Consider the following 27,507-nt stretch of genomic DNA (forward strand, 5'->3'; position numbering starts at 1 on the left):
TTATTCAGCTGCGTCTTTCAAAAGGCCCAGATCTCTAGTCAGATCATTAAGTTCAACCTGAGAGAAGGGCTGAGGTAAGCCGGCGTCAGATGACTTATATTCGATATCGGAGCCTTGAACTTCTGAATGTTCCGCGTCTGATGAAGACTCTGAAGAGATGACTGGCAATTCAGTTGGAGATCAGGTTCATGGTAGATGGAATGTTATCAGGATAATATATTAGTCTTTGATTTTTTCCGGTTTATACCTACGAACATGGCAGAAAAAAAAATAACAATCATCAAAGTGGTTTTTAGGCTCCCTCCATGTCATAAGAATTCCAAATCGTAAGGCAGCCTTCTTTCCTCGGAGCCATAAGCGTTAGATCACACACTTTATGAGGAGGCCACGATTTGTCCTGATCTCCGTAAGATAAAGTTGTCTTACATAGTCTGTAATGCGATATTTAACAACACTATATTCGCCGCATTTGTAACAAAAGTCATCTGTGAAATTTTCACGACGTCTCGAGCTCGAAGCCATGTTTCACGAAACTCACAGAGGACAAAGCAGACGTTAAAAATGACTCCCGGTTACGATTGTCTCCTGAGAGGTCCACGAACCAAGATAAGTGACGCTATTGGTAGAGAGGAGAGATAGTGTGACAGAGAGAGGGGTCATAGAGGGGTACTTTTGTAGATTTAACCAAATTAGAACGCTGGTCAGGCAAGAAATTTATAAATGAAAAATTTTTTTTAATGATAAATGTACGTAAAAATTCCAGTAAAATTGAATTTTTCGAGAAAGCGTGACGTGATGGAAACTTTTCATTTTGTTTTTATTTTTAGCATCAAAAAATGCATAAAGTTCAGGTATCAGTCCCCTTATCTTTTTTTCATCGCAGGCCAGTGTTATTTTTCGAATCCACGTTACCGTTGAATTCGTAAGTATTAACATGCCGACAAAATACTTTTACATAAAATTACAAAAATGGCACATTTTGTTTTCAAAATGCTCTTTGTTTTCGTGAAAAATATCAACTTTTAATGATTGGAGTTAGTGAGTAGATGTTTTTACAATTTTTTTTTTAGAGAAAGAAAATGAAGTCCATATGTATGCTTAAATGCAACTATATGATATTCTCGTCAATGCGGAATTCTCTCACAAACCTTATAATTTACGCGAAAATTTGTGAGATGCATCGAATTTTAGACTGAGGTTAATTATGAAATGTTTTTTAAGATGGAGAATTTCTTCACTTTTCAATGCAGAAATCAAGTCATTTATTTGCGTACAACGTACGGAAATTTTGAGCTTAGTTCATTCGTCAAAGTTTTCTTATACGTAAAGGTTTCACCCCAGCTCATCAAGCCCCGTGGTGGCCTTTCATTCCTTTTTAAAAATGAATCATTTGGTTTTTAAACTGTAAAGTTTTTATAATTATATGTAAAAATTGTATGTTTCATTGATACGTTAATCGCAACAAAATGAACTATGTACCCTAGAAACAGAAAACTGTTAGTCATTACATATATAAATGAACTATACATATAAATAAAAACTACATATATATAAATGAACCTCAGATAGAAATCAATTGTGTTATACAAAAATAATTATATAAATACTCTGGAATGTGTAAAACAATAAGATGAAAAAGAATTGTTAACAGCGATAATCTTGTATTCATTAAAATTGGAAACATTTTTTTTATCTCTCTTCTGTTGTTATCTAATCTATTTCTTTTATTCTATTTAATCTAGTTCATAAAAGGAAGGTATCGAAAGAGATAAAATTTTTGACAACAATAGATCATTAAAGTATCAGCAACAAAAAATTGCATAAAAAGCACTTAAAAACGTAATAACTGTCGAATAAATTGTAATTTAAACAAATAGCTCGTGTTAAATTCACAAACAAGAATATTCCTTTCAGTATCTCTAATTTCAATTCCATTGTTGCATTCGTGAGGCCTACAGAGCTGCCCGCATGGTATTTTTTCCCTCAAGTTTAAGAGTTAATAATTCTCAAACTAATTATCAAATTATTCCATTGTACTTCCTGTACTTTTTTCTACACACTTTAGTCATTTCAAGTCAATACAAATTTTGAACAAAATGTAATGTTTTTTCGCTTTTTTTTCTTTGGTTTGAACACATCACTTTTTTAATATAGGGAGAAAACAAATTCTTGTTTGAAACGTGCATTTAATACAGGTTTTGAAAACATAAAACTATTATAGACGACATTTTAAACTGTTAAAAGGTTTCATTCAATAATTGTTCGTCACTTTCTGCTGCTGTTTACAGCTGGAAAAGGCATAAAAATTATGAAGTTAAAAATAAATGCGAGAGACGAATACTTGAAATAAATCTGTTGTACAGTTTTCTGAGAAAACGCTAGTTAAAAGAGAGCTTTTTATTAAAAAATTAAAAGCTTAAAAAATTTGAAAACTTTTATTTTTAGTAAAAAATTCAAATGGTTGGTTTAAAGAAGTTATTTTGGTTATTATTAGGTAGCACAAAAAACTTTTCAATCATTATTCAATGATTAGATAATAAGCATCCTAAGCGAAAAATTATTTAAATTTTTTTTTCTTCTTAAAACTATAAGAGTTGTGTGAATAAATGAATAAAAAAATAATACATTAACTTTAGCTACCTCTAGAATAAATGAAAGCGTAGAAAGTTGGGAGCCCTGAAACTTGTACGGGTTGTGATCTAAATGAAAAATACTTTTTATAACAACCAGTTTTATTATTAATGAAGGTGCATCTTTATCTGCAAAGAAGACACTTGTTAGTCAATCTTATAGTTTTGATAAAAAAGAAAAGATTTATTTACATGAAGAAAAAGTTAAGAAGCGAAATACAGCTCATGTGTTGCCTCCCATATTTAAAGTTAATATATTCACTTGAAGTTGCGTCCACCCACCTCCTGAGCCTCCTGAAGATTCAAGTAATGATAGTAGAATAAATGATAGCGAGGTCGAGAATCGGTGAAAATGAATGAATTCGAGTAACAATAAAGAAAGTTCAAAATGATGTGAAAATTTTTATATTACACAATTCAAAGTTTCTTACACCCTTATTAAATTTTTTTTTTCCAATGCCCATCTGGAGAATGACCTAGGTCATACAGGCACCTGAAGGGCAGATTTGTAGGCTACTCTTTCAGGGGCATCCTATTAGGTGGGCCAACGGTGCTCCCACAGTAAGGACATATAGTACAGAGAAGGAAAGAACATCCATGCCTTACCCGGGATTCGAACCCAGAACCTTTCTGATGCAAGGGCAGTTCTCTAACCCCTACACAGGCCGGTCGGCTTAATGAAAAATTAATAAATAAATTTATTTTCATATTTATTCTCATTCAAACAGCAAATGTCAAAAAAAAAAAAAATAAGCAGATGATTTCTCAGACAATGGTTTATACAACAAAATAGTGAAAAAGGATGAGTCATTTTTGAGACTAATCAAAAGTGAGTGTATCATTTTTGAGCTCAATAATGAGTACATATAGCGTTTTCGAATCCGACTCTACTTGTTTGGTAAGTATTATGAGTATTTGATAGGATCAAAAATGACTACCCATATTTCTCATAACAGAGGAGGCTTATAAGTCATTTGTCAAATTTAAGAGCATATAGTACACGTCACAGAAACACCAGGTTTACGGTGGGTCTTGAACCCGCTGTCTCTACCCTACAGAGCCCGCTGCTGTTACCCGCTACTCAGTGGATGAGAAGGATCTCTTTTATTCACTGTATCTTGAAAGAGATGAGATGAAATGATGGGGTTATCGCGAAAGTAGATGAGCAAAGAAAACATCAGTGATCAAGTATAAAAAAAAAGTGATTTATTGCCTGGTTTTCAATGGGCAAAGCCGTCAACAACAAATGGGGTGTACCTGTACCAACACCTTTGGAGAGTATCAAATATTCTAATGCACCTATTAGATAAAAATACCATCAGAGATAGGTAGGTACTTTATTGAGGTCACACTAGAGCTGCACAATGGTTGTATGCGATGGTCTGGGAAGCATCACTGAGAATGATCCGAATAAAAAGCATTTGTAAGGTTTTTTCCTCAATTTAGACATAGTTCTGAAGAGGCAGGAAATTTTCTCCAAATCCCTGAACACTGATCAGTGACCAAGCACAGATTTAACGAGCAAGTATATCGCATTGGGTCTTAGCGGAATCCAGGATCCGGTACTTCCCAAGCGGATTCTCCAACTACTAGGTTACCCCATCAGAGATAGTTGTAGTTTATTTACGTCGCACTAGAGCTACACAATGGGCTATTGGCGACGGAAACATCCCTGAAAAGGATTCGAGGATATACTATCACAATTTTGATCCTCATCAGAGGGGATGGCACCCCAGCTTCAGCAGCCCGACAACCTATGCGTGAAGTCGAGTGTCCCGCAGTGGACTGATCGTTAAGACACGGTTCCCAGCAGATCACCGAAGTCAAGCATCACTGGCTGCGGTCAGTGTGCGGGTGGGTGACCACTTGGATCAGTCTGCGTAGGGACCGAGGGTGTGCGGTATCGGTCCTCGTTAAACTGTGCTACCGTAAAGTGCTCGACTTCGCGCGCAGGTCGTCGGGCTACCGAAGCGGGGGTGCCATCCCCTCCGCAGAGGATCAAAATTGTGATGGCATGTCTTCGGATCATCCTCCGGGATGTTTCCCAGACCGTCGCCAATAGCCCATTGCGCAGCTCTAGTGCGACGTAAATTAACAACAACAGCAGCAACAGCGTGAAGTCGAGCACTTTACAGCAGAACAGTTTAATGGCGACCCATACCTCACACCCTCAGACCTTGCGCAGACTGATCCAAGTAGTCACCCACCCGCACACAGATCGTAGCCATTAATGCTTGACTTCGGTAATTTGCTTGGAACCGTGCCTTAGCGATCATTTCTCCTCAGCGGCATCCGTGAAATGGTGGAAAAATTTGTTCGAAATATCGCAAACAAATTACGGCTGAATCCCCCCTCCCCTACTATGTAATCCTGACATAATTTATTTTGTTGAATTAAAACTTTTCAGCATTTGAAACTTTATGGCTTACTCTGGGTTTACCCTTATTCTAGATTCTATTTGAACTTTTAAATAACTTAAATAGATGAGAATATATTTACCGCACCAAAGTACCTTCTCAATGCATCTTTTTTTTCTCTCTCTCTATAATCTTCAATAAGTCCTTAAGCGACCCAAAATGAAACCGACGCTTCTCAATAATTATCTGTTATTCATTTTTTTCTACATCCTCAGTTACTCATAAAATCAGCTATTTCGGGTCAAACTTCTTTTAGCAACATAAGACTTGGGCATGTCCATTGAATGATCCCCGCATTTAATTATTCATAGAAGCAAATCTTTAAGAACTATCGAAAGAGGGACAAACCTTTCATGCGTCGCAATTAATATTTCAGCGAGAAACAATATAGAAGTTTTAAAAATCTTGCCTGTCATTACTGCGGTAAGTTGTGTAAAATAAAAGTTTGATTCCATCCCGTGGAAATAAAGAGAATGTGAAAGTTGGCTATTGAATAAAGTGCATGTTTATTGATGTCCAGAACAGATATTGCTTTTATTTCCTTGCTAAAATATTAATTTTCAATCGTTTATATGCTTATAGTTTCGTCTTCAATTTTCGACAAGAAAACGAAAAAACTAGGGTGGTAATTGCAGAACATCCTGTTTAATTTGTTCTTGGAGAGTAGCTTTCAAATCATTTCTATACATTATAATAGCAAACAAAATTACACATTTTACAAGAATTAATTTTTGAACTTTAAATTGTTGTAATCCAATATAACTATACGTTGTGCTAACTGGCATGTATTAAAAAACAATGAATAGTTAGATTTGAGTGAGAAAAATATTCTACATCTTCTGAATACTATTAAAAATTAGAACGTTTTGAAAATGCAACAAAGAACATATTTTTCTAGACAATTTGAGGTTGCCATTACCCTCTAATGTAACACAAATCTAAACAATAACAGACATTTTATTTTAGAATCATTCACCATTCCGCTCAAAATAATGACTGTTAATAATAAAGCTGGAGTACCATTAAAGTGAAGTACATTTGAATGATTATAAACCAACTGAAAACCAGCAATTATTTACCATCAATCGATAATAAGCAGTCAATTGATAACAAGAAATATATTAATAACAAGTAATCAATTGATAACAATTTCATTTGTTAAAGTAATTACAAGTAATCATAATTTTCGTATGATATTTTGAAATATAAAAATATTTTTTAATTAAAAATGTAATTTTAAAATATATGAAATGGTATTTAATTTATAATTTTTATAAATTTAAGATGAAAATAAAAGATTTAAACATTAATGCTTCAAAAGAACATAAAAAACGAGTTCAGAAGCTTTTCAAAGTAAAACTAAATATGAAGATGAATCACATAGGGGTCATTTTCGTTTACAAAAAATAAAATTAATAGTTTATTTGGAAAACGTAGTTTTATTCTATTCTTTTTTTTCTCTTAAATATTTGTGTCTAGATATCAGAAAGTAGCATAAAATTTGCTTGCATAACTTCAAAAAGAGTTGTGGCTTTAGCCTCATATTTGAGTACTTTAGTGAGTCGAAATTTGAACATTCCTGTGGGAAAATTCACACTTATGACGAAGGTTTCTTAAAGTTAAGGAGTCAAAATTATGATTCATTTTTAAAAAGCATAATTTGCAATGACATACGACAAATACTTAATAGCGTAAATTCTTCTCATTATAATTCTTCAAGTACCGTACGAGGTTTGAACTCCGTTCTCTTTGGCTACAGTAAGACGACAAACTCTGCTTATAGTGGTCAGAAACAACTATGACTAGCAGTTTGATCAAGAAAGCTGGCGAAATATGAAAATTTATATTCTAATTCATGCACTGTTGGCATAATTAAGCACTAGCTAGTGTCCTCTTAGCCTTAAGTACTAATTATTTTTTGAAGTGTTATTAAGCATAATTAGCACTAATGAGTCGAAAAGGAGTCACAAGTTTGACTGATGTTTAACTAGTTAATAAAAAGCGATGCGCGAGTTAATAAGAATATTGTAATGAAACATGCAGCGATAATTATAGCTCAAACATCAGTTACATAATTGAAATTTCTGTTGCCTAATACTATAGCAAACGACAAATCATTTTTTAAATCAATCTTTGATGATTTTGCTTTGGAAACCTATGTTACATTTCATAATGTAAATAATTTCTTCCGTTTTTTCAGAAGTAGAAAATGTTAATGTAAATGTTCTTTTTCATATTACACTTTTATAAATATTCATTGGCTATTTTTATACATTGGTTCCACAAAATACAAGAAATAAGCCTGTTTTTTTCCATCGAGGAATACATGTTTCTCTTTCCACGTTTTTTAAAAGAAAATTTAAAGTTTTCTATTTTGGAAATAGGTGACAAGCAAAACCTGAGACATCTTGTATATGGATATACCGATGAAATTGAAAACTTCGATTATCATAATGACAAGATTTGAATATAAAATTTCATACGAGCAGAAATACCTGAATTTCTTCCTATTATTTTATGAAATTTTTTTCCTTTTATAAGTGAAATAATTCAAATGAATGAATTGTTGTTTAAAAGGAAAGTGAATCAAAACAGCTTTTATTATTTTCATTCTAAAACAGTAACAGCAGAAGAGAATCATCCATCAAAAATACGTATATTTCACCTTTAAATTTTAAGAAGTTTTCCTTAAAATATCCGATAAACTGAAAGGTCTAATTAAAGCGAAATCTGGTACGTAAATAAATTTTTTTCTTTTACGAATATTTTACCTTTTCGAGGTAAGAAAAAAATGTTATTTTTACATAACATCAGCAAAACGGTAAAATTTACGTCAGTTGAAACGACGAAATATAGCAAATCCAAAAAACGGAAAGTTTACGTAAACAAATTAGTTTATTTCAAAAATATTTTATCAACCCCTTTTTACTAGGTAAGAATGAGTACGTTATTTTTACATATTAGCGTCAATAGTACGTCAAAATGTACGTCAGTTGAAACTTTAAAATATAGAAAAAAGTGGTTATTGCGTCAATAAATACTAACAGAAATGTAACGCAATTTAAATAGTAAAATTGCTTTGACAATAATACGCAAAATACACAGAATCATTTTTAACAAAACAACAGTACTCAATAGTAAATATTCTTTCGTAAAATATACGAAAGTATTCTTACTGAAGGGAAAGTTAATATTACGCAAATTATACCAAAGCATTTTTACCAAATGTTTCAAAGGTAATATCATTCCGTCCACATTATGTAAAATTTACGTATAAATCTTATACCCATTTCCCGAAAAAATGACGTCATATCATCTCGAAATACGTGTATTACCAAGCTAATCTGAAGACTAACTAGTCTGAATCAAATTTTTCAGAAATGTTTGTTTCTTTTATTTTATCTGTACAGATTGAGAGGTATTGAAAAATGATGAAATGGCATAATGTATACTATTTTAAATGGTTTGATTCTTTGTATTAAAGTAACTCGATTGATTTCAGTGATAGGATAGCGAAATAACGCTCATAATATAAGCATTGCAAACTTTAACGAGTAGGCAATTAGGTGCAAAATAAAACAATTTAAGGGAGTTAATCGACATTTTATCATACAATTAATAATTTCTTCATTTTTGCGATAACATATTTAGATGGAATGCAGGAAATAGAAACTCTAATTATATTGAAATTTACACTTAGTGATTAAATTTGAAAGTGATCACGCTAACTAAGCAACAAGTTTTCTTTTTAAGAGTGATTTCATGCTTATAAACGTTATATTAGTATTAAATTTTATTTTTATAAAGTTGACTCTAAGAAATTATCGCAAAACAGGGTAAAGAGTATTTTTTATTTTGAACACTATTTAAAATATTTATTTAATTGCATGCATTTGTAACAGAACCTAATAAAATACAGTCTCAGTATTTATTACCTATCAGATATTAATCTAAGTAACACTATTTCTGACATCACTGCCTTTTTAAAAAGTCAATTATTTTCTATTGAATAATTATTTCTCTTATTTAAATGAAAAAGTGATTGTAATGTATTTTTTAGTGTAATATAACTGAAGTGAACTAAACTGATACCAAGGGCGTGGGTCAGCCGTATTTATCATAATTTTTGGATCTCACTTTAACCTTTTGCAAGGCGTGGGAAAATTTCCTTGATTTTTAAATGCCCATAGAAACCTCTTTTCTTAACTGTTATCTAGATGCTTCCGAAAATACCAATAAATTGCTTTTACATGAATGTGCGTATCAGTAAAGGTAGGGTTAAAAAGGAGGCTAACTCTGAAGAGCTATTCTTATGTATTCATTTGGACCTAACCCATCTAGTTTATTTGCTCATGAACATAGAATTTAAAGTTTAAGGTAAATTCTTTACAGTAAATAAATTTTTAAGATCACCTTTCCCACAGAAAATTATTTAACAATTAAAATAATACGCTACATTATATAAATTAATCTCAATCCGAAAATTATTTTAACAAAATTACTCTTAAAAAATTCCCTATAAAAGGGTTAGAGTCTAATCTAGAGATCTATGAAAAATCAGAGACGGTAAATATCAAGTTTTAAATAACCTCGAAGAGTATCGCATATTTTCGGACAAAATAAATCTGTTTCAGCAATTTGCGTAATTTTAAAAGAAGACAAAAATTGTACCGTCATTGTTTAAATTTTACATTTCTTTGATTTATCTGAACCATTATAAAACTCTAGAAAGGCCAACCTCATTTCTACTTTATTTTTACACTATTGTCCAGACACGCAACATTCTTACTTCGGTGATTTTTAAATATCAATTTTAAAAGAAAAGTAGTTCAGCAATTTTTAGAGTTTACTACAAAATTGTTTTCGTATTTACGAAATTGATAATGCCTGCAGATTAGGAGAAATTTTAACAATGCTAATTTGCAATGCAATTTTTACAATGTCTAGTAAGCTGAATCAGTTGCCACAAAAGTGAACATTCCAAAAATTGCATAAATTCTAATTCCATATTGGCTAGAGGATAAGCTAGAGAAGACATATTTAAATATTGAAGAGTGTTTCGAAAGTTTAGAAAATTTTGCAACGAAGACACTATTTTACAAGGTCAAAATTAAGGTCAATCAAAATATCAAATTAGAACTCTGCGCTTAATTGACAAAGATTAACCTATTTCTTAAAACTAAAACCAGCAATTTTTCTTATGAGGTGTTCCGGGTTCGAAACTCAGCGATGGCTGCTGGATACGAATTCCGCCCGGCTTACACCGACCACAGTGCTGATGTAAAATATCCTCAGTGATAGACGGATCATGGGTTAAAGTTCTCTTTACCGTCAGGCTAACAGTGAAAGGTTTTCTTCTCTACGTAACGCAACTACGGGTCAGTTTTCTCAAAAAGTCGTCCACGATAGCAAATTGCTCTCAATACTTGATCCAGGAGCTCCCTTGTCTTCTGGATTGGGTTTAAACTTACAGGGCTACGTAACTGAATATTAGACGCAAATAGTTTAAACTGATTAAAATAATTTGAGCAAGTAGAAAGCATTGAAACTTAACGTGTCAAACGAACGTCATCTATTACATTTAAGTTTGCGTATAGAATTAGAAAATGAATTAACGGCCCATTAAGACGAAAGTGAGTAAAATTTGGAAAAATACCGAAAATAATTTACAAAACTAAATTTTTCAGAAATAGCAAAATCAAAAATAAGGCTAAATGTATACATACCGGACGATTCCGTTTCTTTTAAAAACCTCAAAAGGAAGGATCGTCTGCTTAGGTTAACAAAATTCCTACTTAGGTTAACAAAAGAAAATTTTTATTTTAGTTACTTTTTATTAAATAATTAAAAAAAATTTCTCCCATATAAAACTAAAATTAAATTTAATAAATTAATATTTGAAAACACGGTATTAACGTCAAGTCCACTTTAAAAAAATTATCTGAACTTGGGTAGATGAATAATAATTATTTTATTAAAATTATTTTATTATTTAAGATTGGGAATTTGGAGAAGATATATAGGGAGAGTGAATTAATAGAAGGAATTTAATTACACAATCTAACCCCATACAATTAGTAAGGACATACAGCTTCTCTTTAATAGAATATTTATCCAAACTTATAATTTTCGTATAAACTCAATTCAATTGGTTCATGCAATTTAACGAACAATAGCAAAGAAATTAAATGTTAGAAATTGCCAACTGCATTAAATAAATGACTATTGAATTGACCCAAGCAAAGTCTCATCAAAATGCACTGCTAAGCATATTTATAACCAAAATATAAGATTGTTTAGGTTGCGTATCACGAACTAAGTCTAAACTTTTTCTGAAATAACAAAATTAACTGCTCGTTTTAATAAATTATGAAATGTTTGAACTACATACTTTGTTAAAATTAAGTTAAACTACGTACTTGAAACAAGTCACAATAAAGAAAAACTTTCCAGTTAATCGAAGTTCTCAGAATTTCACAAATGTTAAGAGATTACTTTCAAGGGTGAAGCTAACTGAACGATGAAATAAGCCCACTTTTGAAGTTTTAAAATTTTTGGTCTTTACAGCACAGCAGAATTAAGGTGATTTCACGTTAGCTTATTCCCGTACCTAAGATTTGAAACAACTGCCGTAGGCTATATAGAACTATAAACTTACGCTGTTTATAGTTCTATATAGCCTACGTCATAACTGAAGGGCAGATATGCTGTCCACTTTTCAAGGGGGCACCCTATTAGGTGGGTCAACGTTGCTCCCACAGTAAGGACATATAGTACAGAGAATAAAAGAACATCCATGCCTTGCCCGGGTTTCGAATCCAGAACCTTTCTGATGCAAGACCAGTTTCGAGACCCCTTATACACAGGTCATTCGGCGAGGAAGCCAAGGCGAATTTGCGGAATCTCCCTAATGTTGTAAACCGGTAAACAGTTCCTCAAATGATTAGATATCGGAACTTTAATTATAAAGACTAAAAATTTCGAAGTATATTTAAAATTCTTCAGCCATTGATTAAAACATTTTTAATAAATAGAAAACATCTTAAAACGTTGTGAAAGTTGAAGTTTCTATAATTAATTTTGGACCTACGATCTTGTATTGAGCTCATACAGAAGCTTTCAGTCTAGATTTTTTATCGAAAAACTAAGTTCTCAAAATCAACAATCGAGCAATGCGGCCATTTATATTTTCAGACTTGAAAAGCATAAGTCAATCAGAAAATTCGAGCAGTTTTTAAAACAAGCTTTGGTGTTCCTTGCCCTTGACACTTTTAGAAATTAAAAAATTAGCTGTTACGGACGTCTGTAACAGCAAGCATAAAAATAGAAACTGAATCTGTGAGGTATTACCAGACTTCATTCACTTCAAAAACACATCAAAAGGACTCCTTTTTAAGTATTTTTGAAGCGACTGGAGTTTTTCATCAAGCAGTAACAATCTGTAGTTATAGGGTTTGTACTTAATTTGTAATTAATTGAACAAGGAACAATATATTACGAGGTTTCAGCCAGTCCTTACCGGAGTTTATCAGTAAGCTTACAGTATCTAATATTTCTTTGACATTAAGAAACTTAAATTTAGTTTTAAAAAAATTAATTTCTTAAAAATCCGCTAAAACATCAAAACTTTTTAAAGAAACATGGTTAAAGTAATTTCCAAACTAGCTCAGAAAAATTAGCATTTTACTTTTTAAAAAATTACCAACGTGATCTTTTGAATTAATTTACCGTGAATAAAAAAAGGACAAATAAAATATACAGCAATCAATTCAATTTCGTTGTAATCTAACATTATATTAAAAAAAATTATTCTTTGAATAGGTTGAAGTAAAGTATATTTTAAACTTAATTTGTGAAATATTTCACCGAATTGTCGTCAATAAAAGACATATTTTGTCTCTTCCGTTTAATTTAGGAATAAAATCATGTCGTTTTAATTAAAATACATGAACTATGATTTTGTGCGAAATTGTTTAACTCTGTATAAATAATTTCATTTTTGAGTGATACGCGAAGCATTTAAGCATTCTGAGGAGACGTAAAATTACATTTTAAACTATACCAGGACAGATTTAAAACATCTATTGCATAAAAGTTAATGCCAAAATTAAAAAAGTTAACGCAAACGAAAATTCAAAAATAAAAGGAATATGAAATTTTTTAACAAGTTTTGTACGATTGTCAAGAGACTAAGCGAAAGTACCAGTGAAACACCACGACAAACGTGTCTCAAAACATGACAAGAGTTGCACTGCCTAAAATAGAAGTAAAGAAAAGAAAACAGTACTAACTAACTAATCAAGTTTTTCAGAGTACCTATCCATGAATGGATATCTGCTCTTTCATCTAAATTGAAGAACATGTGGTAGAAGGGAAGGGAGGTGCTGCGTTAACATTAAGTTAAATCTCAGAATGAACAATAATTGATAAAATCAAGTCTGGGTCATACATAAAAATAAATCGCAAGTTGATACATAATAAAGGAAACAAATTGAAGATAAAGATAAAGGAAGAATATTTACACTATTTACAAAAGGGGGAAGACTCCCTGTGAACTCTCTCGCCTCCCCCAGGTATAGATGTACTTCATTGGTGCAGAGAACACAGTTTGTCTAGGGCAGTGGGGATAGTCATGATTATCCGAAATGCTTAGAGAGAACACAACGAGAAAATGATGCACTTTAATGGAACGATCACTACACGAGGCAACGCTTCGATCAGCCGGCTTTTGTTCATATCCGAATTCACAAACATTATATTAATGGGGGCCTCCCTGGCCGAGCGGCATCACCCGCCAAACGCCGTGTGAAGCTGGAAGGTGGGGGATTCGAATCCCTCCTTAACCGTGGATGTTTTTTTTTGTAATGTCCTTCTCTGTATTGTACTATCTGTCCTTCTACTCGACAAAAGTTCATAAGCTTTTTTGGAGTACACACGTCTGCAAATGTATGTTGTATCAATAAACAATTACGTTGTTGTTGTTGTTAATTTGCGTCGCACTAGAGCTGCATAATGGGCTATTAAACAATTACGTTATTGCCGTCAAGGGGGCCTCCCTGGCCGAGCGGTATCACCCGCCAAACGCCGTGTGAAGCCTGGAGACGGCGGGCTCTAATCCAGCAGTAAGCCTGGATGTATTCTGCTTGTTGTCATTCTCTGAATTGTTCTATCTGTCCTTATTCTTGACAAGGACTTATGAACCTAAATTGAGCACCTGCAAATATATGTAATTTAATAAAGTGAAGTGCCGTCAAGTGTGGAGGTGGTGGTTTCGACACCTACCTTAACCTTCGTGATGTCCTTCTAATTGACCAAGGCTTATTAGCCCTAATTAAGCACAAAAGCCTGCGAATGTATTCTCAATAAAGCAAAGTGAGGGATAGACTCCCAAACAATGATCTTCGAATCCCTTTGTATGTCTGCGCTTTCATTTCTTCTATTTTAGGTGGTTCTTTGCATCTAGCACACACACACACGCGAATAAGTAAATAAAAAGATTTTATGTGGTTAGGGGGCGTTGGGTGGAAGTCAGAGGAATCATGGGTTCGATCCCGTTCGTCCGTTCGAAAGGAGAGTGGGATCAAGTACCGATGTAAAGATAGTGGGTTCCAATATTACACAAAAGAGAGTGGACAATAAAAATTGATCAAATGATAGTGGGTTCAGTCTCCGAATAAAGGAGATTTAGTTTGAGTACCGATGTAAAGATAGTGGGTTCAAAATTTAAAAGGATGTGGATTAAAGAAATGGAGCAAATGGTAACGGGTTGAAGCAATGATTAAAGGAGAGTGTGTTCGAATAACGATGTAAAGATAGTGGGTTCAAGATTTAAACAAAAGAGAGTGCATTCTAAAAATTGATCAAATGGCAGTGGGTTCAATTACCGATTAAAGGAGTGGGTTCAGTACCGATGAAAAGACAGTAGGTTCAAATTTAAAAGAGTGTAGATTAAAGATAAGGAACAAATGATAATGGGTTGAAACACCGATTATAGGAGAGTGTGTTCGAATAACGATGGTGGGTTCAAGTTTAGAACAAAAGAGACTGGATTATAAAAATTGTCCAAATGGTAGTGGGTTCAAGCACCAATTGAAGTATCGCAGGTTCAAATAGAGATAAGAAAAAATGTGGGCTCGAGTAGCTAAGAAATATTATTGGTTTGAGTAATTGTCAAATGAATAGAAGGTTTGAGTAAAGATAAAAATGAAGTGGGTTCGAGTGTCGATAACAAAATAAAGAAAGTAATGAAAGTTTGAGTATTTATCAAAATGATTATGTTAAGTGGAGTGATCGTTAAGACACGGTTCCTTGCAGATCACCGAAGTTATCAGCAAGGCCGAAGCTGGCTGTGGTCAGTGTGCGGGTGGGCGACCACTTCACTCTGTCTGCGTAGGGACAGAGGGTGTGCTGTATGGGTCCTCGTTAAACTGTTCTACCGTAAAGTGCTCGTCTTTGTGTGCAGGTCACCGGGCTATCGAAGCGGGACTGCCATCCCCTTTGCTGAGGGGATGGCAGTGTCTTTGGATCATCTTCAGGGATGTTTCCCAGGGCGTCGCCAATAGCCCTTTCTGCAGATCTCATTTAACCAATGGACAGAGGAGCGTAAACAAGTGCATACAGTCGCGCCAAAACAATAAATCACCTGATAATTAGGACTTTACATAGAATCTTAACAGCTAGTCTAATAATATGGCCATAAGGGAATGTACAGATAAGAAGATTTAACGTGTATCAGACACCATTCTTCGGCCGACTGGGATCGAACTCTTGGGCATGGTCCCAGTGTCCTACCAACCAGACTATCACGGCCCAAAGGTACTTACTTATTGAAATAAACTTAAAGGGAGCAATGGTTTAACTCATGGGAAAATGGTACTTTTTCAACTAAAAGAAAAGTAAAAAAAAATGATCATAACGCCAATGATGCTCTATTAATTTTAATAACAGGTTTTAATTAAAATAAAAAATGTACTAAAAAGCAATTTTAATGGATAAAGTTACTCATTAGTATAGGAGAAACAAACAAAAAAAAATCGCCGTAATTTCCATTATTGACAACATTTATTTTGGTAATAAGCGTCACTTGGTATTATCGCATTCGATGTAATTTAGATACCAAATATTCTAATATGGGTGAAAAGTATTACATTACTATATTTGATACCTATTAAAACCTCCCCAAATGTTGGAAAAGGATTTTAACAGCCCTCGAAATGAATAAATTATTTGATTGTGTATCAAATTCTGAATATCATGAATTGACCTCCATAATAATACTTTTTTATGTTTCTTTTGATGACTAAAAATCTTTTTTGCTTAATGTAATAACGTGAAGCTACAATGTCAGGTCAAAATTATTTTAGCTTTATTAGAGAGCTACGTAAACGCCAACCTTATTTTCGGTAGTGATATTGCGCATGACCAAAAATAGCGTCCGTGTGTTAGTTTTAACGTAAATATTTTAAAAATAGAGATAAAAAAAACACACAAGTTTGGAACAAAATATTTTTCCTCAGAGAAGTTTTAGTTTCGGATACATGTGCGGAAGGATGTGCCAGAAAATTAAGTCAATGCTACTAAAAAGAGTGCACGAAACGATCTGAAAGGAGACCGATCGAATTTTAGAAATATTTCTTTATGTGATCATCATAGTTGGCCAAACAGTCCAATGTGAGCCAATGCCTTTCTCCAAAGATTTCTCCATAACGACTTCCGATTTATCTTTGATCTCCATTTCTTTTCATTCATTGCAAGAAAATCGGACTCCACTGAGTCAGCCCATCTCAACCCCGCTTTCTCGTTCCAGTGGGTCAAAAAAGCAGCATCTTTTTAATTGTATTGTCATCACTCATTATTCCCTGGAAGGATAACATCACATATCTAGGCATGGATCTTGATAAACGGCTTACCTTTAAAAATCACGCGAGCAATATCTCACAAAAATTTAAAAAAAATTAGAGCAGTTCTATTTCCATTCTTTAACAGAAAATCAAAATTAAGCCTAAAAAACAAACTCATACTCTATAAAATGATCCTTCGCCCCATAGTTAGCTATGGATGCCCTATCTATGGTGATGTTGCTAAATCCCACCTGAAAAAAATACAAACCCTCCAAAATACAACGTTAAGAAGCATCACAAATGCACCGTGGTACTACAGAAACGAAAAAATCAGTCAAGACCTTAAAATCAAAAGCATAAATAACTACTTCCATAAACTAGCCACAAAATTTTACAATAATTTACCCCTTATTAAAAACGTTGAAATCCAAAATCTCCCAATTTACGATTACTACCATCAATCTAATAAATATAGACCTAGGACTGTACTCAAAATAAACCCTTCCAACTAAATTATTTCATCATTTTTCACTTTTTATAAAACTTTCTTTTCTTCTTCTCTTATGAGTAGATTTATAAATCCAATTCTCGGATTTCCAAGCTGAAAGTTCAGAAAAGTCACCAGATAGAAGCACCTTACGGTTGCCCGAATAGTTACACTGTTATAAGATAGATGACGCCACGAGATGGCAAAATATTCCTGTAGAAACGAAGAGGTCTAGACATTCCACTGAAGTTTTTACTTATAAACTTACAAAGTTTCTTGTTTCTTATGGTTAAAATCAGCTGCAAATTAAATTATTTTCAACTTTTGTCAATTGAATATCCAATTATTGTTCTCTCAACGTAAAAATATTTTACAAATTTGTAAATATCAAAATCCATATTGTTCCCCTTGTAAATAAATAACCCATTTCATACTTATATATATTGTGAACATCATAACTATTATGATCCCCCTGTAAATAAGTGACCCCTTTCATTTGCATTGTACATACTCATGTTATCATCATCAATTGTTTCCCCCATGTAATATACTCCCTCTTTTGTTTGAATAAACGGGTGAGCCAGAAAAAATTAATAAACCCTTTTCGGATGCATAGAAAAATTGACCTCCAAGGATTTCTAGAGATATTTCCATGACCTTCCACAGAGCGATAGGATCTCGGAACTAATCCCCCCCCTCTTTTTTTTTTTTTCATCTTTTAGATCTTTCTTTAAGTTCTCCCTAAGACTACTCAGATTTATTTTTATCACTTCATGTAAAAATTTTTCCACCTGAAGAAATCTTATCTCATCAGGCACAACAACTTTTCTACTGGGGATAAACACAATTGTGTAGGTGCCCCAAAAATTAATGTAGTTCCAGTTCCATCACTCATTCGAATCACATGGGCCATCCAATTCATTCTATTTATTTTATGCATTTAATAATATCGGGTTGTTTATAAATCTTGTACAGTTCAAAGTTAAATCTCTGTCTCCAGTTACTGTTTTCATTTACACCACCCCAACTATACCACGCAAAATCTTTGTCTCACATTTTGTGATACAATTTTCCTCCAGTTCTGTCATTGTCCAACCTTCAGAAGCATATGTCAAGACTGACCGGACAAGAGTTTTGTAGATGAAGAACTTTGTTTTTCTAGAATGAAACCTAGATTTAATAAATCTCCTCATCCCATTTTATGTGAATCTTAAATTATTCTAACTGATATGTATATATACTATATTTACTGTTGTATTATCTTAACTTTATTGTAATCGATTGTGAAATGCAATACTTTAAAAAAAATAATAATGGTTAAAAATTTGTAAATTCATAATAGAAATATAACTACTTGTTCAATTCGTTCTTAACTCTTGTTTATCGTAACCTTGGTCTGAATCAGCTAAAAGTATATACTTTCGCTATTAGTTTTCGATCTGAAAAAAATAGTATTTTTGTAATGAAATTAATATTTTTACACTATTCTTCTCTCAGAAATCAATCTATCAAAAGGAATACATTATCTATAATTAGAATAAACTTCATTTATGATGTATACTCACGGTTTTTACAAAGTTAAAACTTATTCAGGTTCGAATCCCAGCGGTTCATACAAATTCACATCTAATGCGAATACACTTTCATCGAGAAAATTTGATCCTTTAGGGTGATGATCTTTCAGGGCCTTCCAATGAGGTGAGCCGTGTTCGAATCCCAGCGATGGCTGGTCGATATGAATTCCGGCTATCACGTAACTAAGTATTGACGTCAAATATCCTCAGTGGCAGACGGATCATGGCTGGAAGGTGATCGTGTTCCTCTGCGGGGTTAACTCTATTAAGAAGTTCTCCACGAAGGCAAATTTCTCCCAATACTTGATCCAGGAATGCCCTTGTCTTCTGGATTGGGTTCCAAATGACGGAGATGAACAACCCAAAGCTCTGTTGGCTGTTTAACGACGGTTGAAAAATAAAATAAAATCCTCATACGGTTCAATTTCTGTTGCGAATTAATTTCTTGTTTTGTTGCGAAAGACTCATGACTGATTTTCTTCATTGGTATGGTAGAAAAACTGTCGAGGCTGCAGACCAAAAAACGCCGGCGTAATATTTCCGTCTTTACTTGAATGTTACCAGCTAAGTTCCCCCTTAAAGCGTACCTAATCTGCTGATTAACCCTTTCTAAGGTAAGAATAATTACCACCCATTTCGACCATTTTTAATTTAGGTTGTTAATGACTTTCTTGAAGTGTGTTTGAATAAAATTGGCAACCATTTCTTAGTATAAGAAAATGCAACATTGCAACATTTATAAAATTAATTTTACAAATAAAGAAAGTCCCGTTAAGACACGGTTCCCAGCAGATCACCGAAGTCAAGCATCACTGGCTACGGTCAGTGTGCGGGTGGGTGACCACTTGGATCAGCCTGCGTAGGGACCGAGGGTGCGCTGCACGGGTCCTCGTTAGACTGTTCTACCGTAAAGTGCTCGACTTCGCGTGCAAGTCGTCGGGTTACCGAAGCGGGGGTGCCATCCCCTCTGCAGAGGATCAAAATAGTGAAGGCATGTCTTCGGATCATCATCAGGGATGTTTTCCAGACCGTCGCCAATAGCCCATTGCACAGCTCTAGTGCGACGTAAATGAACAACAACAAATAAAGAAAAATAAAAGTCAAAAAGTTCCGAATAGGTCGTGGTAAATATACTTACCCCCCAAAAAATAGTATCAAAATCTGAATTAATTTTTTACAAGTTAAATGAGTTTTTCTTTTCTTATATCAATTACTATTCTTACATAAATTTCAATTCCGAAAATTCTTTAATTTACCTTTACTAGAAATAAATGGCCCACTAAAGGGTTCATTTGGTTGATCTGCCCAAGTGCAGAGTTATACCTTTAGGTCATATGACAATCAAGGTAAACAAAAGCTTGTTTATCTCATTATATCAACTCATTTTTTTTTAATTGTTTAACCGGATTACATATCAAAATATAAGTGAAAACTTCGTAAGTTCTAAATAGTTTGAATTCTTTGTACAAACTGCTTTTGTATTATATTTTATTTTATAGTGATTGATTCTATCAATGAATGCGTTTATTTCGTTCACTTCATTATTAAAAAAAATAACTAACTAATATTGTGCTGCTTTAATCGTACAGAAGCTTTTCACTTTAGGTTGCACAAAAACTCGAAATAGGTTAAAAATTTCGGATATTTTAACACTCTTTTTAATATAAATTTAAATTATGCGAAATAAAGGAATAAATTACTGCATTGGACATTACATGTTTCCTACCTTTTAAAATATCTCTTTCATTACTCTTAATCGAATTATATTTAATAAAATCAATAAGTTAATGCTTATAAAAGCGAGCATAAAATATTTTATTCTTTTCTCATCGATCTATATAACGGTTCATTTCACTGTCACGCCTCATCGAAAACAAAAATCTGTAATAATTAACTCTTTATTATTCATTTCTAACAGCAAATATGTGGTTACAATATTTCTCGCAGTCTTGTTGGCGATCGCCAAAGTATTTTCAAACCTAATATTGATTATGCGGCTTTATTTTGATCTTTCTTGGATCCCTTTTCCATGCACCTGTGTCCGTTAGGAATAAATTTCAATTCACTTTCAATTTCAAATGTGTGGCGACTGGGGGTGCCGGGTCTCTCAACCATCATTGATGGTAACAAAACTATTTTATCGCTTTGAGGGATTTTCTTTTCTTTATGATTTGTGTATATGGCTACTTTGAATATACTTACTTTAATAAATCAAATTTTTACTTAAACGATTTTACTTATTTTCCTGGAGACACTACTTCAATCCCCACTCATATATAATAGTGGCGATCACCGCCTAATTATATCAATAATAATATAACTTGTATCTTTTTAAAAATTCAAATTTCCTGAAAAGATTATAATACACCATCCTGGCCAAAATTATACTGACACCGAGTGGTATGGACTGTCCTGATTAATAGGATGTTAGTCCGGATACTTATGGCTTAAGGATAGTGAGTGTCCGGATACTTATGGCGTAAGGATAGTGAGCGTCCGAATATTTATGTCTTAAGGATAGTGAGTGTGCGGATATTTATGGCTTAAGGATAGTGAGTGTCCGGATGCTTATGGCTTAAGGACAGTGAGTGTCCGGATACTTATGGCTTAAGAATAGTGAGTGTCCGGATACTTATGGCTTAAGGACAGTGAGTGTCCGGATACTTGTGGCTTAAGGATAGTGAGTGTCCGGATGCTTATGGCTTAAGGACAGTGAGTGTCCAGATACTTATGGCTTAAGGACAGTGAGTGTCCGGATACTTATGGCTTAAGGACAGTGAGTGTCCGGATATTTATGGCTTAAGGACAGTGAGTGTCCGGATACTTATGGCTTAAGGATAGTGAGTGTCCGGATACTTATGGCTTAAGGATAGTGAGTGTCCGAATACTTATGGCTTAAGGATAGTGAGTGTCCGGATACTTATGGCCAGATAGTGTATTTTTTTTTTCGGCGAATACAAGTAATGGTCAGGTAAAGGTTGCACAACTAAATAAGAAAGAATACTATGATTTTATAATGTGATATTTATTTATTTTTAAAAAAAAAAAACTTTATAAAAACATTATACACAGTTTCTTCCTTGTATGATACAGACGACAACTCTTCTCATCACCTGAAAATAATGAAACGAAATTGAATGCAAATAGTCTCACAACTAATAAAAAAAAAATAGTTTCAATATAGAACGTCCTTGCGAACTTTTTTTTATTTATTCTAAAGACAGCTAAGTAGAGTGGGGCAAAATAAATCATCAGAGTGATTCGAATCAGTTCACTTAAGTGATTCGAATGTGTTTCAATAACCGAATCAGTACCCAACTTTATAGGAAAAGGGGGGGGGGATATATCTTGGTGGTGATCTCATTTAGTACTCATAATTTACAAATTATTAAAAGTAATGGNACCTGAAAATAATGAAACGAAATTGAATGCAAATAGTCTCACAACTAATAAAAAAAAAATAGTTTCAATATAGAACGTCCTTGCGAACTTTTTTTTATTTATTCTAAAGACAGCTAAGTAGAGTGGGGCAAAATAAATCATCAGAGTGATTCGAATCAGTTCACTTAAGTGATTCGAATGTGTTTCAATAACCGAATCAGTACCCAACTTTATAGGAAAAGGGGGGGGGGATATATCTTGGTGGTGATCTCATTTAGTACTCATAATTTACAATTTAAGTGCGCTGAAGACAACGGATTCTGCAGAATGGCCATGTAGTGTATACATGGCCATGGCCATTTTTTATACCAGTACAAAAATTCAGTTCCAATCCCCTAGTGTCCCGAGATATGTTAACTCGATTCTATAGGGGGGGGGCTATAATTTAAAAATGTTTTATTTTAAAAGAAAATTATTTGACTGACAGATAACAGAAAATTATAATTTAAAAGTGTCTTTATTATGTTTACAAACATACATGTATGTTTACAAACATACTAATATCTATAATACTAATATCATATTTACAACATATGTATGTTTACAAACATACTCCTTCATAATTTCTCAAGATAAATTCTTCTTTATCAATAAAACCAGAATTAAAATACAAATGGTGGCGTTGTTGATGAAGAGGATGACCGGCGAGATTTTTTATTGATGAAACGGAATAATTTTTTTTAGTTAAATAAGAACATTTCCGTTCAATTGAAAGCATAATTAAAAATGTTTTCACACGATGATGAGATGACCATCTCAATACAGTTGATGTACTACCATAACAGCAACCTGCACATCATTTTAGTAGCGGTGATTTCAGTAAACTATTTTCTAGATAAATTTTCTTTTAAAAAATTTACATTTGTTTTAAACCAATAAAATAAAAATTTATTATAATTTGTTCCGATCAAAGTTTTAATTACTTTAGATAAAAATAGTTTCCATTTTTGTAAATGTTAAAATTTATACTAGCGAAAAGCTTCACTTTGAAATATCCACCAAGCAACTCGCCAAACATTGTTGTATTATTGTACCATAAAAAAATCACTATGTTAATAATATGAGTTAATATGTAATTATTAAAAATTGGAAATGCTAGGGATAAATGTTTCCACTGTAGCAATATATTTTTATTATTCTAAAACGCAATTTTTTTTAAAAAAACTGTCTGCGTATGTCATAAATGAAACATTTCTCCAAATATGTAAACAATAATGATTTTTTTTTATTACGATCACTGGTTTCCTATTGGTCAAATGCTTTTTTGTTTCGACGTTAAACGCTCCAACATTTCAAATCATGAGTTGTAAAAGAATTAATATTTGTCGTCGGAATTGTTTTCAAATCAAAGACGTCACTTTTCCTTCCTCACTATTCATATTTATATTAAATCACATCACAGTCAATGCAGCAATTATAAGTTAATAATAAAAAGAATATAAAAATACTTTAAATTATTGTAATATGTAAATACATTAAGAATGACTGCTGGTGAAAAGCGGTCGCTATAGCAACGCATGCAATAACGACATATGCGCACTGTTTGCTATTACTGTTGAACACAGTTGAAAAGTGTGATGACGTCCAAATAAGATGCGCAAGCCATAAAACCCAAAACAAGAGCCAATAGGTGAAATAAAAATATCCCAAACTTAAATTTTTACTCATATTGGGTAATTTTTTTTTTAAAATTTAAAATTATCAGCCGATTTAAATCATTGAATGAAAAAGAAAAAAGAAGATCAAACCAAGTCAAAATTCTTGATCAAATCATCTTTTGATGGTTTCAGTGTGATTCACGACATCATTTGATGGTCATCCAATATTTTGCATTCACGGTGTGTGATAAGCCAAAAAACTTTTGCTGCTTTATCACTATGATGGTTAACCATCAAGAGAAGAGGGTGGTTCCAATAACACATTTCCATGATGGTTTAATGGAAATTCTTGTTTGTTCAGCAGGAATATACAATCAAAACAACTTGTTGGACCATCATTAATCAGTCCTACATTGGAGTGAAGGCTACTTATGTTGGTTACCATCAAAAAATATAATGGTTCAACCATCAAGGTTATGTTGGTCCATTAGTGGAAAACCATTAGAAAGAGAAAAAATGACCGATTGAACTCTTTAAGATATGGGTGGTTGACTGAATGTAAACAATAACAAACTCATGAGGTGATGTGTTAAGGCCTGTTTAGACGATCCAATTTCTTGGACAGAGATTGATTGATATTGATGGAAACTTGTTTTGCTTTGAGCTTTGATCGTGTAAACAAACATCCAAGAACTTGGTCCAACTTCTTGGACGATAGTAGACCATGTTCTACTTTCCATCCAAGTTTTTTCTCCCTTAACCAATCAGCGTCTTAGGTTTTGTGACGTCAACAAGCTGGCAGCAAATTATGTCATTTTGTTGTGGGTTTTCATAAATTTTAGTCCAAATAAATTGATCTGTTGAGGTTTATTTGTATTATTATGATTTTATATGAATTTATTTAGTAATTTTAAACTTATGTAAGTATTATTTTATAATGTCGAATATGAACAATGCGCATGCGCAAGTTTTTCTTTCAATGAATCAGCGACATTCAAGAACTTGGATAGTGTCAACGAATCATCCAATTTCTTGGACAGAGAAATCCGTCCAATTTCTCGGATTCAAGAAATTGGACCGTGTAAACAGGCCTTTAAAACAGTCTCAAGGAAGTGTTTCATAAGAGTTCTAACAGGTCGTGAAACACATTTAACAAAATTAATACCATCTTTTGAGTGTTATCCCTTATTTGGCTATAGTTGTTCCTTATATTTTGGGCAGAATTTATGTGTCATTTGTTTAGTTGACAGTTTAATTGGAGGAAAAGAAACGTCATAATGAAAACATTGCAAGTAGTGGCGCGTTTGTGAAAGCTTTAGGCGTAGAAATCAATCGGAAGTAGTAGTAACCCGGAAGACTTAACCCCGAATGTCGATCTCCACCTGCTCTACGCAATCAACCATCCATAGCGACTTGTTGGGAAATTTTCACGCATGCGCTATGAAGCGCAAATAGCGTTAACGTTAAAGTTAGGAGGAACCGTAGTGTTTCGCAAAATGTATCTAATTATTATAAATATATCGAGAGGTGAAGAAACACTCAAAAATGTACCAAATTCAAAAATAGTTTGTAGAAAGTTTGGGGGAGATGTAAACGGTGAAAAATATATAATAGAATGTATACTGTGATGTGTATTACACAAATGAGCACTAAAAATACAGAAGATAACTCTCTGATAAAGGATAACGTATTCTAAATGCACAACTCTCTGAAACTATGTGAAGGAACCGCTTCTCTAACAAATTTTTATTTTTAAAAAATGCACAAAAAATCAACCTATTTCACTAGCAAATACAAGAAACTGAAACAAAACATAATACACAAGTTGAAAGGTGAAATTTTAATTTTTTTAGGCTCAAAAAATATTACCATCAGTTTAATATCCTGAGTTATCTCGGGCAAATGAAAAAAAAGTCTTTGCATGATAGTTTTTGAAACAAGGGACTAAGTATATTCTGCAACCATCGTATGATAAAATAGCACAGTCCCACAATCCAACAGGCGAACAAAAACTTGTTAAACTTCCAATCATCCTTTTTTATTTATTTATTTTTGCTTCAGACCGAGTACAAACGTGATGAAACAAAACATACTGACGAATTTTCTCGGGATACTAAATATTTGCAATATATAGATACCCGAGTTAACTCGGGATATTCAGGGATGCGGTTAAAAACAAAAATTTTCAAACAAACAATTATAAATTAAACAAAATGCAGTGAAAGCAATGACTACCGCCATTACGGCAAAGTTTCCACTGCAATAAAAATACAAAAATGGTACGTTTATAGCGAGTTTAAAATGACTGTCTTTCTTCTGACATTTTCTTTCTTTTTTTTAGAAAAATGTATTTTCTATTGTTTGAGGGAAGAATAAGCTGATGAAATGGAAAACCTTTTTTATACAATGCAGAAAAGCAACGTTTATGAGGCAAACATCCTTATTACACTTCAAAAGGATGTTCTTTTTGCTAAAACTCGACTTTTCAAATGACACCCAATAGGGTCAAAATTAACAGAATATGGTAAAATTTACCTTGCTTCAGGGTAACACCAAAAAGCTTTTTAACGAAGCGCTTTGACAAGGATTCTAGTAAAACTAACCAGTGAAGGAACACTTAAGCTTCGCTTACCTTTCAAAAAATCATATTAATTTCAAAATTAGTAATTTTAGTTATATGACAGTGTCAACATATTTGTTACTCATTACAAATTATGTAAAAAAATTGTAGAGAACTTACATAATATTGTTTTAAAGTTTTGGAGGTTCAAATAACAAGTAGTAAGAAGACCCAGTGAAGGAACAGCTCTGACCAGTGAAGGAACACCCAGTAAAGGAACACTTCATTTTGCTTATTTTTAATGCTCTTTATGAATTTATAAGCCATACAAATATTTACAAACAAGCCTATTCTTGAAATTATAACATAAAAATACTTTAAAAATGTTAACTTTTTTTTGTAATCATGAATTGAAAATTAAAGTGTCAACATATTAACACATATTGTTCATTCACTGAGAAATCTACGCCCAGTAAAAGAACATGCCTGTTCCCTCACTGGTTAGAAGTTTTTTTTTCTTATTTTTAACATACTTTTGATGCGGAACATCACTAAAAGTACAAGTTTATCTTTTGTTTTGATTAACTTAACTTAGAAAAAAAACCCAGGAAAGGAACACTTGTTCCTTCACTGGTTATTCATCGTTTGGTGATCCAGTGAATAAACACCCCCTTATCTCAGTACTTGATTATGCTATGGTGCTTTAAAAAAAATAAAACGTAACTTCAATAACTATATTTTGAATTCTCTTTTTCACAGTGAGAAAAATAAGACTACTACATGCAATTAATTCCACTTCAAACATATAAGTACAAACACTCACCTTATAATTTTTTCAACGAAACAAGGTGTTGCAGAGATAATAACAAATTCAAAAATTTTTTCAGAGAAATCTATTTGACCAGGTAATCCAAAATATTGCTAGATGACTTCCTATTGTTTGGCAGTAAGCTATTGTTA

General features: G+C 33.0%; 1 protein-coding gene across 1 annotated transcript in view; it reads right to left on the reverse strand.

Annotated features, from left to right (window-relative positions):
- Nucleotides 1–27,507, reverse strand: part of LOC107447791 (uncharacterized) — a gene marked incomplete at its 5' end in the record, with an annotated part of 44,200 nt that continues 16,693 nt past the window's right edge. Inside the window, 1 exon segment of the mRNA XM_043053193.2 lies at nucleotides 1–149. Within this exon segment, the coding sequence (XP_042909127.2) occupies nucleotides 1–149 (149 nt within the window).

This window comes from Parasteatoda tepidariorum, chromosome 4 (assembly GCF_043381705.1).
Source record: "Parasteatoda tepidariorum isolate YZ-2023 chromosome 4, CAS_Ptep_4.0, whole genome shotgun sequence".
Lineage (NCBI taxonomy): Eukaryota > Metazoa > Arthropoda > Arachnida > Araneae > Theridiidae > Parasteatoda > Parasteatoda tepidariorum.